We start from the raw sequence: 15,154 nt of genomic DNA on the forward strand, positions 1-15,154 counted from the left end.
GACTCGCTTGAGCCCAGGAGTTGGAGGTTGCTGTGAGCTGTGATGCCATGGCACTCTACCCAGGGGGACAGCTTGAGGCTCTGTCTCAAAAAAAACTAAAAAAACTAAAAAAAACTGTAGCTAAATTGTTAAATTTCTAGTGAGTTTTTTTAAAAGGTTAAAAAAATAGTAATAAATGAACCTCAGTCTAGAATTTAAACATTTGATTAAGTGAGCATTATTCATTTTAGTTGCTATAAAAAATGTTTATTTAAGGTACTGAAGTTTGTGAAGTTGAATAGGGCTCATGCTTTCCTTGTGATGGGCCAGTTTGATCCCTGCAGGAATGGAAGTGTGATTTAAAACACGTGTGGAATGAAATGTGGTAGGGGTCGTGAGCAGAATGCCAGTCCTCATTCACTCGTTTGTCCACTTAGGGGAAAAGGCAGATTCTGGCACTCACAGGAGCAGTAGCTGCCACAGGCAAATATTAAGATACTATCAAAATATTTTCACACATTCAAACAATGCCTGATTTCAGGGTCCCTGTTCAGTCTATTTCATGCTGTTGTGACTTCTCGGGTTATCTTGCCCTGAGCCTTGGGCACCTATGATGATACTTCCCGGCGGTAGTAATTTGGGAGTAGGTAGAGGAATTGGTCCTGGTTCCTATGGCACACTTGCTAAAACTTCCTAGTGGGACAGGGTCCCATTCTGTACACATTTGGAAACTTGCAGCCCAAGTGACTCAGGGCCTGCTCGGTTACCATGGTGATATTCCATTACAGGAGCTGATAGATTCCAGAGAGATCGGTGCAGGCCGCCTCAGCAGAGTGGAGTCGCTGGCTCCCGAAGTGAAACAGAACACAACTGCCAGTGGGTGTGAGCTCATGCACGCGGAGATGCAGGCCCTGCGAGCTGACTGGAAGCAGTGGGAGGACAGCGTCTTCCAGACGCAGAGCAGCCTGGAGAACCTGGTCAGCCAAATGGCCCTCTCGGAACAGGAGTTCTCGGGCCAAGTGGCCCAACTGGAACAGGCCCTGGAACAGTTCGGTGCCCTTCTGACAACCTGGGCTCAGCAGCTAACCCTCCTGGAAGGCAAGAACACGGATGAGGAGATTGTGGAATGCTGGCACCAGGGACAAGTAAGTTGGCTTCCTGTTTCCTAGCGGTGGTTCCACTAAGAAAATCGCTTTAACCCTGTTTGCAAAAGAAAGAAGAGAGAAGAAAAAGACACAGCTACGGGAGGGACGCTAGCTAACAAACGCAAATGCTGTAGCCTAGGGGCTTGTACCCTCCCTTGCATTAACCCGAAATAAAAGACAAAAAAAAAAAAAAGGAAAAAAAAAGAAAATTCTTGGTAACTAAAAATATACAACATGGAGACTTGGAGGAAGTATTTATCTGGTTAAATTTGCAAAGTCTGATCTTTTCCCTTTTCTCATACATCAAACTGGTGAAAATAAAATTTGAGGAGGAGGGACTTATTATGCGCCGTAGGAAACGTTTCTGGTCGGCGGAGACATTTTGCTCTCCTTCTCGGCGTGTAAGAGTTTGTCATCCTGCACTCAGCCATGCAGCCTCAGACACAGCCTGTGGGCAGAGGCATAAATAGACAGAGAGTCATAGCTGTTTTCTTGCCAGTTAACTATTTCAAGCAATTAAATGATTGAATTTATAGCTTTGAAAGACTCATTTGGTAATGTCCCAAAGCACAACTAATAGTTTTCTTCCTGATTAGCATTCCTCTGTGTGGTTTTGACAGCTGCACTTGAATCAGCCCCTTAACAGAACTCCTACCCACGCTCCCGGCTGCCTTTTTTTTTTTTTTAAGTTGAACTAACGGCAGTTCTTCAAACTGGGAGAAAAGGAATCACACCAGGGATAGTGGGATCCTGAAGAATGGGGGCCAGGAGCTGGACGTTTGCTTTCTCCTTTACTGTCAAGTGAGATCTGTAAAATCCTTTTCAGTATTTACACTGTTATCATGTCCTGAATCATGGATGTCCATAAAAGGAAGTTGAATAAACTTCTCTCCTTCTATTTATGTTATAATCATTTCAGAATACCTCCAGCCAGCAAGAAAGTCACGTAGTATTTCCAGCATTGTCTTGTTTTAAATCAAGTATTTGAAACACATTTAGCACACAGTAAACAGCATAGCCTCTCTTTACACTATTCTATTTATAACTTTTCTAGATTATTTTCGTTTTTGTTGTTCTAATACAGTTCATATCTTTTACGTTTACATACCAGAATAAACTGTAAAAATCAGTTCTATGAAATAGGGACAGAGAAGTTGGCAATTGTTCCATGGGGTTCTGATATGAAAAAATACTGTTTGGATTCCATTTCTTTCTTTCTTTTTTTGGAGACAGACTCTCACTATGGTACCCTCCGTAGAGAGCTGTGGCATCACAGCTCACAGCAACCTCAAACTCTTGGGCTTAAGTGATTCTCTTGCCTTAGCGTCCCAAGTAGCTGGGGCTGCTGGGACTACAGGCGCCCGTCACAATGCCCAGCTATTGTTTGGTTGTAGTTGTCGTTGCTATTTGGCAGGCCCGGGCTGGGTTTGAACCTGCCAGCTCCAGTGTATGTGCTGGTGCCCTGGCCACTGAGCTACAGGCGCCGAGCCTGGGTTCCTTTTCATTTCCCCTTCTTTCTATTTCATTAATGTGCATAAAATTTAAAAATATATATATTTGGTTATACCCAGGTTATGATACTATTCTCAGTTATTGTTATTTCTTACATTAATACAATTAGTAAAAAATAATAGATGAGGCCTATAGAAACACACAAGATATAATGTGAGACTAAATAGAAACTTGCAGTTGTTCTAGCAGCTCAAAGATGACAGCTCTCTGTGTAGCTTCACTGGAGTCCACACTTGAATCCAGGGCCAATGTTTCTGCTGAAAATACTACATTTTCTCTCTGTGATCATATTTTCTTTTATTTCCAATGATGATGTTTTGTCTAGAAGTGAAAATTATACTTTAATTATTATTATTATTTTATGGCTATTATGTTGTGTTTACAAAATAGTAGATTTGCTGGGGTTATTGTGGCATTGTTTTGCTGTTAGGGAGGCTTTGTTATTGTTGACAATCACAATAATAATCACAATTATTTATTTTATGCAGTTAAATGAAAATACTCAATAAATCTTTTAAAGTATAAAAACAGATGATCTATAAACTGAATAACACAGGGTGGCCGTAAAGTTTGTGTGTAAGTTAAATTAGTGTGCAATTTAAAATTGCACGTGAACTTTATGGCCACCCAGTATAATGTGACAAAAAAAAAAAAAAATCTCTGTTTACTGTGTTTGTAAAACTCATTTATCTTAATATCCATTGGATTATTATGTATTTATCCAGTTTTTCTAAACTTTAAGAGCAAAAATACATTGTAGGGTATAACCAAATCAGAAGCATATAACTTGATATATAACCTGACAATTGTCATGCTTTAAGTTGAAGTTACAGAAATTTGTTAATATAACGTTTTTCATCAAAAGCTTTTCATTTGTAATGTCATCCCATTTATAAGTGACTGACTTCACTCTCAGCATTTTTACTTTTTTTTAGTATGTGGTAAGATACTTTATGTATTATAATGTTCTTCCTGAAATAAACCAAAGGGTTCAATATGACATAACATTAATTGTTCTTAGTTTAGCATTTGGAGTTTCAGAGTGAAACTGTCCCATTGTTATTTGTGAATTTTTATAAATGAAAATGTTTTAGCCTCCCGTAGCTCAGGCACTGGGCTATGTAAAGAACTGACAGATCAAGAGAACAACATCCCTGCTCTCAAACCACAGTCTAGGAGAAAAGACACACAAGTATAAAATCAGTGGGATGCCCATTGCGGTGGAATCTACGAGGTCCTCAAAGAGAAGCCTTAACAGGTGGGAGAGAGGGCCAGAAGCCTCAGAGAGTCATTATTTGAGCTGAGTCTCAGGTATGATGACAACATGTCCAAATAAGTTAGAGAAAGGAACATCACCCCCATGCAAAATTACTGAGGAATAAGAAAACACAGGAGGGGAAACTAGAGAACAGGAGGAAATTAGGAGCTACTGTGCCGTTCCAGAAAGACATGTTGGAGATGGAAATGGGTCTGTGAGAGTCCCACACAGAGGCAGAGACAGGAGGGATGAAATTGCTAAGGCTGGACTGGCTGTCTCTTGTGTGGAGTGAGAAGGGAAACAAAGGGAGAGGCCAAGACCATGCCCCATCTTCTCATTTCCACCAGTAGGAGGACAGTGGTGCCATTTACCAGGATGGGAATGCAACACAGACCTGGTTTGTTGAGGGATGTTCTTTCTTTACAAATCTGGGCCATTTCTCGATAAATATCTTGGGGAACGAAAGTAGTAACAGCGTTAGCTATTTGAGAAGCTACTCATCTTTTTGTCTCTCCTCCTCAACGTATTTTGTTGCTTTGGCGCTAGCACTATCTGCACAGTGTTTAAATATGCGAGTCTCATTCACCTGCTGATTATCCTCATTAGGCACTTAGTGGTGCTGAGTGTTTGTCACTAATGATCTCATTTGCTCCATGTGACAACCCTGTAAGAGGAACACTCTGATTGCAAAGCACCTTGCGTGACTCAGTGGATGGCGGCATTGATTTCAGAGGTGTACTTTTCAATTACTAAGACTTTATCTCGGATCAGGTACACTGCTACTCATGTGTCTCCCTTTCTTTACTGAGGGGTTAAGTAAGGAGGGTCCTAGCATTGGCACAATACTGAAACAAATGAATTAGGAGTTAAATCAGACTTGGAACTCACAAAAAAATTCTTTTGTTTTCCTTTTTTTTTATTATTCAATCATAGTTGTGTATATTAATACAATCATGGGGTACAATGTTCTGGTTTTATATACAATCTGAAATATTTTTATCAAACTGGTTAACATAACCTTCACGGCACCCTCTAAGTTATTGTGTTAAGATATTTATATTCTACATTTAGCAAATTTCACATGTACCCTTCTAAGATGCACCGTAGGTTGGTCCCACCAATTACTCTCCCTCAACCCACCCTCCCTCCTCCCATCCCTCTCCCCTTTCCCCATATTCTTGGGCTATAATTGAGTTATAGCTTTCATACAAAAGCCATAAATTGGTTTCATAGTAGATCTAAAAACAGACCTCACAAAAAATTCCTAAAGTAAATGTTAACTGTATATCCTACACAAAATCAATTGCTATATAAACATTGTTAATCTAAAAATCCTGGATTTTCTTTGAAGTGATTTCTCATCACCTTTAAACAACATACATATCTCTCAATGGCCTGGTTAGATTATTTTTAAATAATGTAGGTTTTCTTTCCTTTTTCTTATTTCATTTTAAGTCAGTTGACGCCTTCTTCATTTGACAGCCCTATGACATTAGAGGCTGGAGTGTCTGTTCATGGCTGGAAAGAGAGACAGATTGGCCAAGTGCTATTATTTGCCAAGCAGAACTCTGAAAATAGGCCTCATTTTTTTTCTTTTTTCATGATGATTCTAACTTTATTCTTAATGATTAAGGAAAAATCAATCCAACACAATAAGAAAACCTGAGCATTCCCCCAATATTGGAACAAGACTAGCTATCCACTCTCACCAGTCTCTTTTTATACTGGACCCAGCCAGAGCTGTAAGATGAAAGAAGGAAATTAAAAATATCTAGGTAGATAGAGAAGGAAGAAATAAAACTACTTATATTCACAGGTGACATGATTTTTCTGGTATATAGTCCTGAGGAATCTATAGAAGGTTTCTATTAAAATAATATGTATAGTATACGAGGCTGTATGGCAGGGTGCAGTGGCTCAGGTGTGTACTCCTAGTACTCCAGGAGGCCCAGGCAGGTGGATCACCTGAGCTCAGGAGTTCGAGACCAGCCTGAGGAAAAGTGGAGGCAGGAAGAGACCCTGCCTTTACTAAAATAGAAAAATTAGCCAAGTCTTATGGTGCATGCCTCTGAGCTACCAGAACTGGCAAAGAAAATCTTAAATTTTGAATAGACAAACATTTCTTAGGTAGAATACCAAAATTCTGAACCATACAAGGAATAAAATGGACATATGGAACTTTGTCTAAATTAAATTCTTCTTTCCTTTGAAAGACTCTATTAAAGAAATGAAACAGCAAGGCTATAGACTGGGAGAAATACTCACATGGCATATATCTGACAAGGGACTTATGTTCAGAATATATGAAGGACACTTATAATTCAATAAAAACTAAGAATAAGGCCTCATTTCTTTATTGAATCTGCTCTGTTGGTTCCTCCCTCACTAATAATTTATACTGTGACTTATGCTTGTATGGTATGAAGATATGGCAGTTGCCAATTTAAATTCCTGCTTCTTTGTCTTGCTGTTTCCTAAAAGGAGATACTGGATGCTTTGCAAAAAGCAGAGCCTAGAACAGAAGATCTCAAGTCCCAGCTGAATGAACTGTGTCGATTTTCCAGAGACCTGAGTACATACAGTGGAAGCGTTTCTGGCTTGATTAAAGAATATAATTGGTGAGCATGAACCTTATTGGTATTCTTCTGAATTGGAAGCTAGAGGTTTATTTTAAGGTATAATTTCAAAATGATATTAATCAAGCATTAAATACATTAATATGTGAGGTAAGTACACATTCTAAGAACTGCTGATTCCATCCAACATTATTTTACTCAACTTTATCAAGTTTTTTCCTCCATTAAACTTTAAAATCACTTTTGCAGTCTTTGTTTGCAAGCGTCCAAGGGCTGCCAGAATAAAGAACAGATTTTACAGCAAAGATTTCAAAAAGCCTTGAGGGATTTCCAGCAGTGGTTGGTTAACGCAAAAATCACTACCGCCAAATGTTTTGATATACCTCAGAATATTAGTGAAGTTTCAGCAAGTCTTCAAAAAATACAGGTAAGAGTTTTATCAATTCATCCTATAATTGTTTTTGAAGAGGATTAAATAGGTACCTCTAGATATTTTTATAAGTGCATTGCATGTTAAAGCTTCGGTTAAGAAAATCAAATTTCAGGAAACTCCTGTTTGAAATGATTTTGTATGTGAAGAGAAAATAGTCTGGTTTTGTTTTTTATATGAGAATAAGGATTTAGGAAATAATAAAAGCTCTTTCTATGTGACAAGCATTGAATTGTGCCTAAGCCTTCTAGTGGGTTTTCTCATTTAATTTTCAAAATGCCCATATTAAGTATTATCATTACTTAGTATTACACCGTATTCTTATTCCCAGTATACAGATAGGGTAAAAGAAACTCAGTGAGGTCACAGAGCTGCCGTGTACAATTGCTAACTGTGCAGGTAGATTTTTATGTTTGCTCATTTTATTTCTAGTCATTTCTTTACCTAATTGCAAGTCCAGCGTCTTCTTCCCATCCCACCTTCAGCAGCAGGACTTTTTAGGCACGGTTACTGAAACTGCCTTTCACCCCTGGGCATATCTGGGTACTTCCTATCTAGCAGTCCTGAGAGACTGGTTATGAAATCGGAGTGTTGTTCAGAGGGCTGTGTATATTGAGAACTATTTATGCTCGTGCTTGAAGTTTCTCTAGTAGGAGCAGGCTCGGAAACAGTACTGCCCGTATCTGTGTCACCAATTTGAGTTCTTGGTTCATGATAGAACATGGTAACTCTCACTTGGAAAATTTGCTCCATTTAAAATTCTTCCAATTTTGCTTCACGATGGGGTGTAGAACTTTGAAACCTCAGTGCCCATCTGCCTGGCTTGGAGAAACCCAGGACTCTTTCTAGGGAAAGCCTTTGGCCTTTCTGCTGACCCTCCCACCAAAGCCCATCTTCGTGTATGGGAGTGGCCATCCATTAGGACAGATATCCTGATGAGGTTCCTTTAAACAAAATCCACAGCATAGAATATCTATGCTTCTGTTTCCTGTTAGAATAAGCAACCTTGAACTTGTGCTTTTCATTTCTTATCTAACATATGAAAATATTAATGGGAGTTGACTAGAGAATGCACACTCCATTTATTTTTCTATAGGGAGGTGATATTCTTGGATCTAGCCAGATGTTGGAAACATACTTTGGCATTATGTCATTGACTTGTCCATGATAAGGACAACACTCTGTTGTCATTTATTTTCTTTTATTTGATTTATTTTTTTAGAGATAGGGTCTCCCCTTGTCACCCAGGTGAAGTGCAAAGGTGAAATCATAGCTCACTGCAACCTTGAACTCCTGGGCTTAAGTGATCTTCCCTCCTCAGTCTCCTAAGTAGCTTGGACTACGAGTATATACCAGATGATTTTTAAAGATTTTTGTAGAGAAGAGGTCTTGATATGTTGCCCAGTCTGGTCTCCAACTCCTGGCCTCAAGCAGTCCTTCTACCTTGGCCTCCCAAATTTACTAAAATTACAGGCATGAGGCTCTGTGCCTGGCTTGTTCATTATTTGATAAATAATCCCTAAATATATAATTGACTCCATTTAATAGCATTTACTTTATTAAGACTACCCAGAAAAATTTATATCTTGTCTCTTTCTAGGAACAACTGTGCTTCTGCTGAGCAGAAGGTTTGTGTTTATCATATGGGTCCAGGTTGTGTACCTGGTTCTGTTTGTTCTTTTAAATTGGCAGCTAGAATCCTCAGAGCCAGAGTCATAACCCAACTCCATCAATAATACAGAACCATATGGCATTTATTCTATACACTAATCTTAGCCAGTGTTTATTTTCTTTTATAATTCTTATTTTCCCTTGGTACTCATTTCCTATCCTGTTTATTTTCATCTAATTGTTAACATTTTATGAGCTAGCTCACAACATTTGGGGGACAAGTCGGAATTTAGATTAGCAAACAAAATAGTGACAACTTGACTATTAAAGGAACACCTGAGCTTTTGAATGTATTCGATTAAAATAGCTTATTTCTTCTCTTTGATTTCAATGATAACTAATGGAAAAAATCAATGTTTTCTAAAGCATCTTAATGTGCTTAATTGTCTTATTTATAGGAGTTTTTGTCAGAAAGTGAGAATGGACAGCATAAGCTCAATGTGCTGCTGTCTAAAGGTGAACTTCTGAGTACTCTGCTGACCCAGGAGAAAGCTAAAGGGATCCAGGCCAAGGTTGCAACTGCAAAAGAAGATTGGAAAAATTTTCACTCAAATCTCCACCAAAAAGAATCCGCCCTAGAGGTATATGTAGTATAGCCAACCAGGTAGACTTAGTCTGTGTTATTTGTTGTTGTTGCTATTGTTGTTGTTGTTGTTAATTAACTCCAGTTTTCATATAGACAAGGGCTATAATGGATAACTTCTGTCATCCCTCTTTGGACATAAATGGATAACTGGATAAATGTCAGAAAGAGCTCAATGCTGGAAGAGCGAGTCTCCCTGAGGAATTAAGCAACTTCTCGTGTGGTGGTGTCTATTATCCTAGACTTGCACCACAAACAGCCAGTTTTACCTTTCATTTTCAATGTCTTTGATCTTTCATTTAAAATATCTCAATATTTTCTTTGGAGACAATATAAGCTGAGCTTATCATAACCATAAAATGATTATTGCCATAACACAATTAGATTTTTTCTTCTGAGACCATCCATTTGATGCATCTCTTCTCCTAGAGGAAACTTTTAGAGACACAGGGAGTATTTTTTCCTTTTAAAACTATACTTCCTGGCAGAAAAGGGTCTTCATTTGGTTATGACCACACTTAATGCAAGATGGAAGAGGATAATGGAGAATTACTATTCAGTAGGAGAAAATATGTATTCCCTCAATTCTTTTCTCACCCAAGCTCACTGAGTTCTCTCTTGTAATGGTGCTGTTCTTTCATGGCAAGTCTCCTCCATTTAATAGAGTGACAACCAGTGTGCAGTACCGAGAAATTTACAGTTAATCCTATAGGAATCATTAGTGCAACGTGGCCTGAGCTTTGAGGCACCAGCTGCTGAGTTTAGCATGTCTAGCATAGATTGCAAGATTACCTAGTTCAAGAGATGCCCAAGAGTAGGCAAGTAGGTCACAAATTGCCTGTTTTCTTAATCTGCTGTTTCCCTCATGATAAGTATAATTCTTTTATTTTATTCCCTCCAGCCCTCTTTCCCTCCCTCTCTGCATTCTCTTTTTTCCTTCTTCCAACTAGGAATAGATACACCATGATGTCTATTATATGCCAGGCTGTACAGAAGAATACAAGTGGGTTAGTCTTTTGCCTTGCCTCAGGGAGTTCACTTTCTAGGTGGGAAACAGGATGAAAAAAATTACAATATAATATATTTTGAAGGCTTGGTAGTCATTTATATAGAAAGATGCCACTAGCTTTATTTGGAGAAACTGAGGAAGGTTTCCAGAGAGGTGACATTTTAACTAAATCTTGATGGCTAAGTGTTCTTTGAATTTGCTACAGTCAGCATGCATTTCACATAGGAGTTGAATACACAGGGCTTCTATGATGAACAGGGAACTTTGAGAAGTTTGACACCAACGTAGGGTTTTGTAAGAAGAGAAACAGATAAAATTGGAGGTGAACATCAGGGCCAGACAGTCCACATTTTTTGTGCTAAGCAATTTGACCATGACTCTCAACTCAGGGTTTCTTATCTGAATCCAAGACACAGTTTTCCCAAAGATATAACCCATACTCTTCTAAATGCATAGGAGAGAAGTTAATGTATTACATTTGATGGATGCTTTAGGGCACTAGAACTTGATTCTCTCAGAACCTGTTTAAGAAAGGCTGAGTAAAGAGTCTGCAGGTCTTTAAGCTAGAGAAAGCACCTCAATTATCTGGCCACAGTGTAAACCAAGATGGGGAATAATGAGTAAAGACCAGAGAAAGCATCTCACAATGATCCAGATGAGGGAAATAAGGGCCTGTGGGAAGAAAATGGTAACAGGATGAAGAATCTCTCCATAAGGTAAAACACAGTGGGATTTGGTAACTAATTAGCTGAGGGACATAGAGAAGAGAAGAGGAGTTCTCAGTTTCAGATCTGGAAGATGGCATGAATGGTGACATATGACAGGAAAAGTCGTTTTGGAGAGGATAACAAAAATTCTTTCCATTTAATACACACTAACCTTTATGTGCCCACAAGACGTTCAGGATCTAATGACCAAGTAGCAGTTTACATGAGCGTGAGTGCAGAGCTTGAGAGAGAGGGTGGAGAAGAGTAACAGTGATAATGAACAATTGCCAGGAAAGGCACGGGGTGATTGAAAATCTGCCAAGTTCTCATAGCTAGTAAGTGATGGAGGCAAGTTCAAACCCAGGGCTCTGTCTCCCAGCGTTGTATGCATACAGCTCTGTAAATGTGGGGCTTTGAGAGTTTGTAGGTGGACACTAAAGCCATTGGAGGCATTGCTGTGGAAACATGCAGAATAAATATTTAATGGATGTCAGTTCACCCTGTGGATAGAAAGTCTATGAGGAGCTTTTGGAGTTTAGGAGGAACTTGAGAACTTAATGCCAAGCTTCATCCTTACTCCGATCCCCCAGGTCTACTGTCAGATCCTGAGACTTCACTCCTTGGAGAAAGAGCTCAGCTTCTTTCTGTAGTAGACTCTGACTGAGCCCTGGCGCTCTGTCCTTCCATTTCTTTTCTTTGTAGAACCTAAATTCCTGGGCACAGTTCCCTAACTTGCCCTGTTTATGACCCTATAAGACTCCATGGACTTTCTCTTGGACAAAACTAACAAAGGTGCTGATTAATTTTAAAGACTTTAGTTGGTTCACATGGTAACATAAATAACAAATTCAAGTTCATATCAACTTAGCACTTTGTAAGCAATAGTGGATGTAGACACCTTTGCTAACATGGACTGGCATCATATAAAACTTTATCAAATACATTTTTTATCCTGGGCACTCAATGGTGTCTCTGGAAATATTTACAACAGTCTTATGTGATAAGCACATAACATTATTTGATATTTCTCATCCCTTACAAATCAGATAAACTATAAGCATGCAAACCACATGTATTTGGTACTTCTTGTCTCTTTATAAGTCAAAATCAACAAAATGAATACTAACAGTTCTTTATATTCTTACAAGGGACCATGGTGTGTGCTAGGAAGTGTCAGATCCAGGCCTTCCCTTCAGGGAGCCTACAAGCTCGTTTTGGAGACTGGGTGGACCTGTGTCAGATGAAGCGTCCCAATCCAGTCCAGTCTATGATAAAGTACATAGCACTGGGGCTAGAATTTCAGAAATGGGTATTATCTCTGAGGTGGACAGGATAGTTAGGGGGAAAAAAAAAACTTATATTTTAAAAAGCAGACTCACACAATGGGCAGCACCTGTGGCTCAAAGGAGTAGGGTGCCGGCCCCATATGCTGGAAGTGGCAGGTTCAAACCCAGCCCCAGCCAAAAACTTAAAAAAAAAAAAAAAAAGCGAACTCATACGAAGTTCTTATGCAATGTTCAAAAAATTCAAATAGCTTCTAGTGCCAAGGTAAAGGATGGAATGTTCCAGACACTGAGAAAAGGGAAAAAAGGGGATGGGGCTAGATTCAAGTGGGCTTTGAATACCAACTGAGGGACTCCAGGCCTGCTTGGCCTGCTTTTAAATATTGTCTTGTCCTTGCCACTCTCTAAAACCTTTTAGAATCTAAAGATTCAAATGAAGGACTTCGAAGTCAGCGCTGAGCCCGTGCAGGACTGGCTGAGTAAGACGGAGAAGGTGATCCAGGAGAGCAGCCGTCGCCTCTACGACCTGCCAGCCAAGAGGAGAGAGCAGCAGAAGCTCCAGGTGACGAGGCGCAGCCCTCTGACCACACCTGTCCCAGCCCCTGTGCGACCAGGGAGCAGGCTCCTGAGTTAGACCGCGCCAGCTGGGATGCAGCGTGTCCTGTCCCCATGGCTGCCAGATGTCCTGTTCTAACTTCCCTTTAGCTGTGGTTTGTCCCCGTAGCGCCCCGCTGTGGACGTTCGCAGTACTAAACCTCGGGCAGGTCCCACCGCCTGCCCATGTTGGTTTCCGTGTTCTTTGGGCCAAAGCTTCGTCTGCGATGTGCTTTTCCCGCCTCTGAATAGTGACTTGCTTGTGCTTTTCAGTCTGTCCTTGAGGAAATACAGTGCTACGAGCCTCAGCTCAGCAGGCTGAGAGAGAAAGCTCAGCGGCTGTGGGAAGGACAAGCTGCCAGCCAGAGCTTTAGGCACAGAGTGTCGCAGCTGTCTTCTCAGTACCTAGCGCTGAGCAGTTTGACCAAGGTAACGCTGCCACGTGCTGTGTGTGAGTGTGACGCTGGTGTCGCTAAACTTGACCGCGGGTTGCTTGGGGCCCCATCCCGACAGGCCAGCTGTGGCGTCTCCGGGACAGCAGTGGGGCGGGTGAATATCTGTGCCCAGCCTGGCAATCGAGGCTAACATGATTCTCTGAAAACACCATGGGAGCTTTCAAAAGACTCAAGAGACTTCCAGTCTCTATTATGGCACAGAATGTCCCTTTTGATACTGAAATGACTCGCTTCCCAGGGCTTGGAGTTTGAAGACTCAAGGCATAAACATAAGGCAAAAATCAGAGTTTTTGTCCTAAAGAATCTCAGATTAAAATGCTTTAGGAAAACATGAATCCAAAGTGATTTAAATTTTACTAAATTAAGTATAATGGTAATCTTTTAAAATGTATCTAAATTGTTTATATTCATTACATAGTAGTCAAGGATGTGTTGATTCAGAGTTTCAGTTTAGATTCTGGAGCAGAGCTGAAAATCGGCAATGATTCATCTAATTGATTAAATCTCTTTTTAAATAGCTAAGGAAAAAGTCAATAGAATCCCACTGTGACCTTATTAGGGCATTCAGCCTGTATAATGCAGACCTGTCTCAAACTTTACGACAGGTTTATCCTGAGCTTTATGTGGCTTGCAACGTTTGTTTCTATGTTTTAAAATTTTAGATGTTAGAATATAGAGAACTGACTATAATTTGGTCTTTAACTTAACCTCACCTATTTCAGTGTTGACTGACCTCTTGTCTGCTAATTTGGGTCATTAACAATACAGCATTGAGGTCGTCAGGCTCTTGCGGTCACTAGTCTGTTTATACCCATTCCACGAATATTACTTTTTTCTGTCTCTAGGAAATCCATCACATATCTAATGAATTAAGATGAAGAATGAATCATTTTAGAATTAAATAAGGACATATTTCTATTTTTTTATATTTATTTAAATACCTAAAGTAGTAGATATTTTAATGCTTTAAGAGCTATGAACTCTTACAAAGTCATCACTGTGTTGGATGTCACCTTTAATTAATAAGCTAAATCACAGGTATGGAGGTCACCTTTAATTAATAAGCTAAATCACAAGTTTTAAAATTTAGAGATACTATAATAGAGTATTATTCTTCAGAACTCTGGCAACAGTGTGGGTCATGTGGGAATGTGGGGATCAGTTGAGATAAACATGGCATGGGAAAGCTGGGAACCACTCGATTCCTCTCCCAGACAAAGCATTAGGAAGAAATTCTACTGATTTAAAAAAAAAAAAAAAATCACACTTGTTGTGAAAAGGGCAGTACATTGTACCTTTTCTTGCATTTGACCCAGTTATTTTAATAACCTTACTACTTACAAAGACTGTTGATGTAGAATTCATGTAGATTCCCACCAAACGCACGACAGACGCATCTCTGATTGTGGTCATTTCCTACAAACCATGCACTGTGCGCTTGCGTCTCTGTGCAGTGGACGCCTTGAGAACTGTTTTCCTTCATTTCCAGGAGAAAGTGTCAAGATTGGACAGAATTGTTGCCGAACACAATCAGTTCTCTCTCGGCATTAAAGAATTACAAGACTGGATGACGGATGCTGTTCACATGGTGGACTCTTACTGCCACCCGACCTCGGACAAGAGTGTCCTGGAGAGCAGGATACTCAAGCTTGAGGTGTGCATTTTTAGATAAATACCTGTATTTCCAACTTATAGCACTTGTTTTTTCAAAATTTCCCTAGTCTCCATCTGCCTGGCATGACAATGTCACGCTCTCCCCCCGGGAACTCTCAGAATGCTTTGTTGGTGTGGCGCTGTCCACTGAGGATGGACACACAGGAGCCTTCCTGAATCCTCTGACTCTGGACACATTCACTCATGATTTTTTTCCAAAAAAAAAAAAAAGTAAAACTCTTATGTGTTTACTTGCTCGGTAGCAGATAAGAAGCTGGTTTCAGACTACCTCTCAAACA

At 39.8% G+C, this 15,154-nt stretch overlaps 1 protein-coding gene across 10 annotated transcripts in view; it reads left to right on the forward strand.

Annotated features, from left to right (window-relative positions):
- SYNE1 (spectrin repeat containing nuclear envelope protein 1) overlaps nt 1–15,154 on the forward strand; it is a 448,631-nt gene that overhangs the window by 217,848 nt on the left and 215,629 nt on the right. For all 10 annotated transcript variants that reach the window (XR_002775281.1, XM_023517949.1, XM_023517955.1 and 7 more), the window contains 7 exons: nt 768–1,124; nt 6,376–6,512; nt 6,720–6,897; nt 8,970–9,152; nt 12,572–12,715; nt 13,021–13,176; nt 14,692–14,856. Coding sequence is in view for 9 of the 10 variants with exons in the window: in XM_023517949.1 (XP_023373717.1) it covers nt 768–1,124; nt 6,376–6,512; nt 6,720–6,897; nt 8,970–9,152; nt 12,572–12,715; nt 13,021–13,176; nt 14,692–14,856 (1,320 nt within the window). In the remaining variant the exon portion in view is untranslated. The remainder of the gene's footprint in view (nt 1–767; nt 1,125–6,375; nt 6,513–6,719; nt 6,898–8,969; nt 9,153–12,571; nt 12,716–13,020; nt 13,177–14,691; nt 14,857–15,154) is intronic.

Source organism: Otolemur garnettii, unplaced genomic scaffold (genome assembly GCF_000181295.1).
Source record: "Otolemur garnettii isolate 467f Iridium unplaced genomic scaffold, OtoGar3 scaffold00126, whole genome shotgun sequence".
Taxonomy (NCBI): domain Eukaryota; kingdom Metazoa; phylum Chordata; class Mammalia; order Primates; family Galagidae; genus Otolemur; species Otolemur garnettii.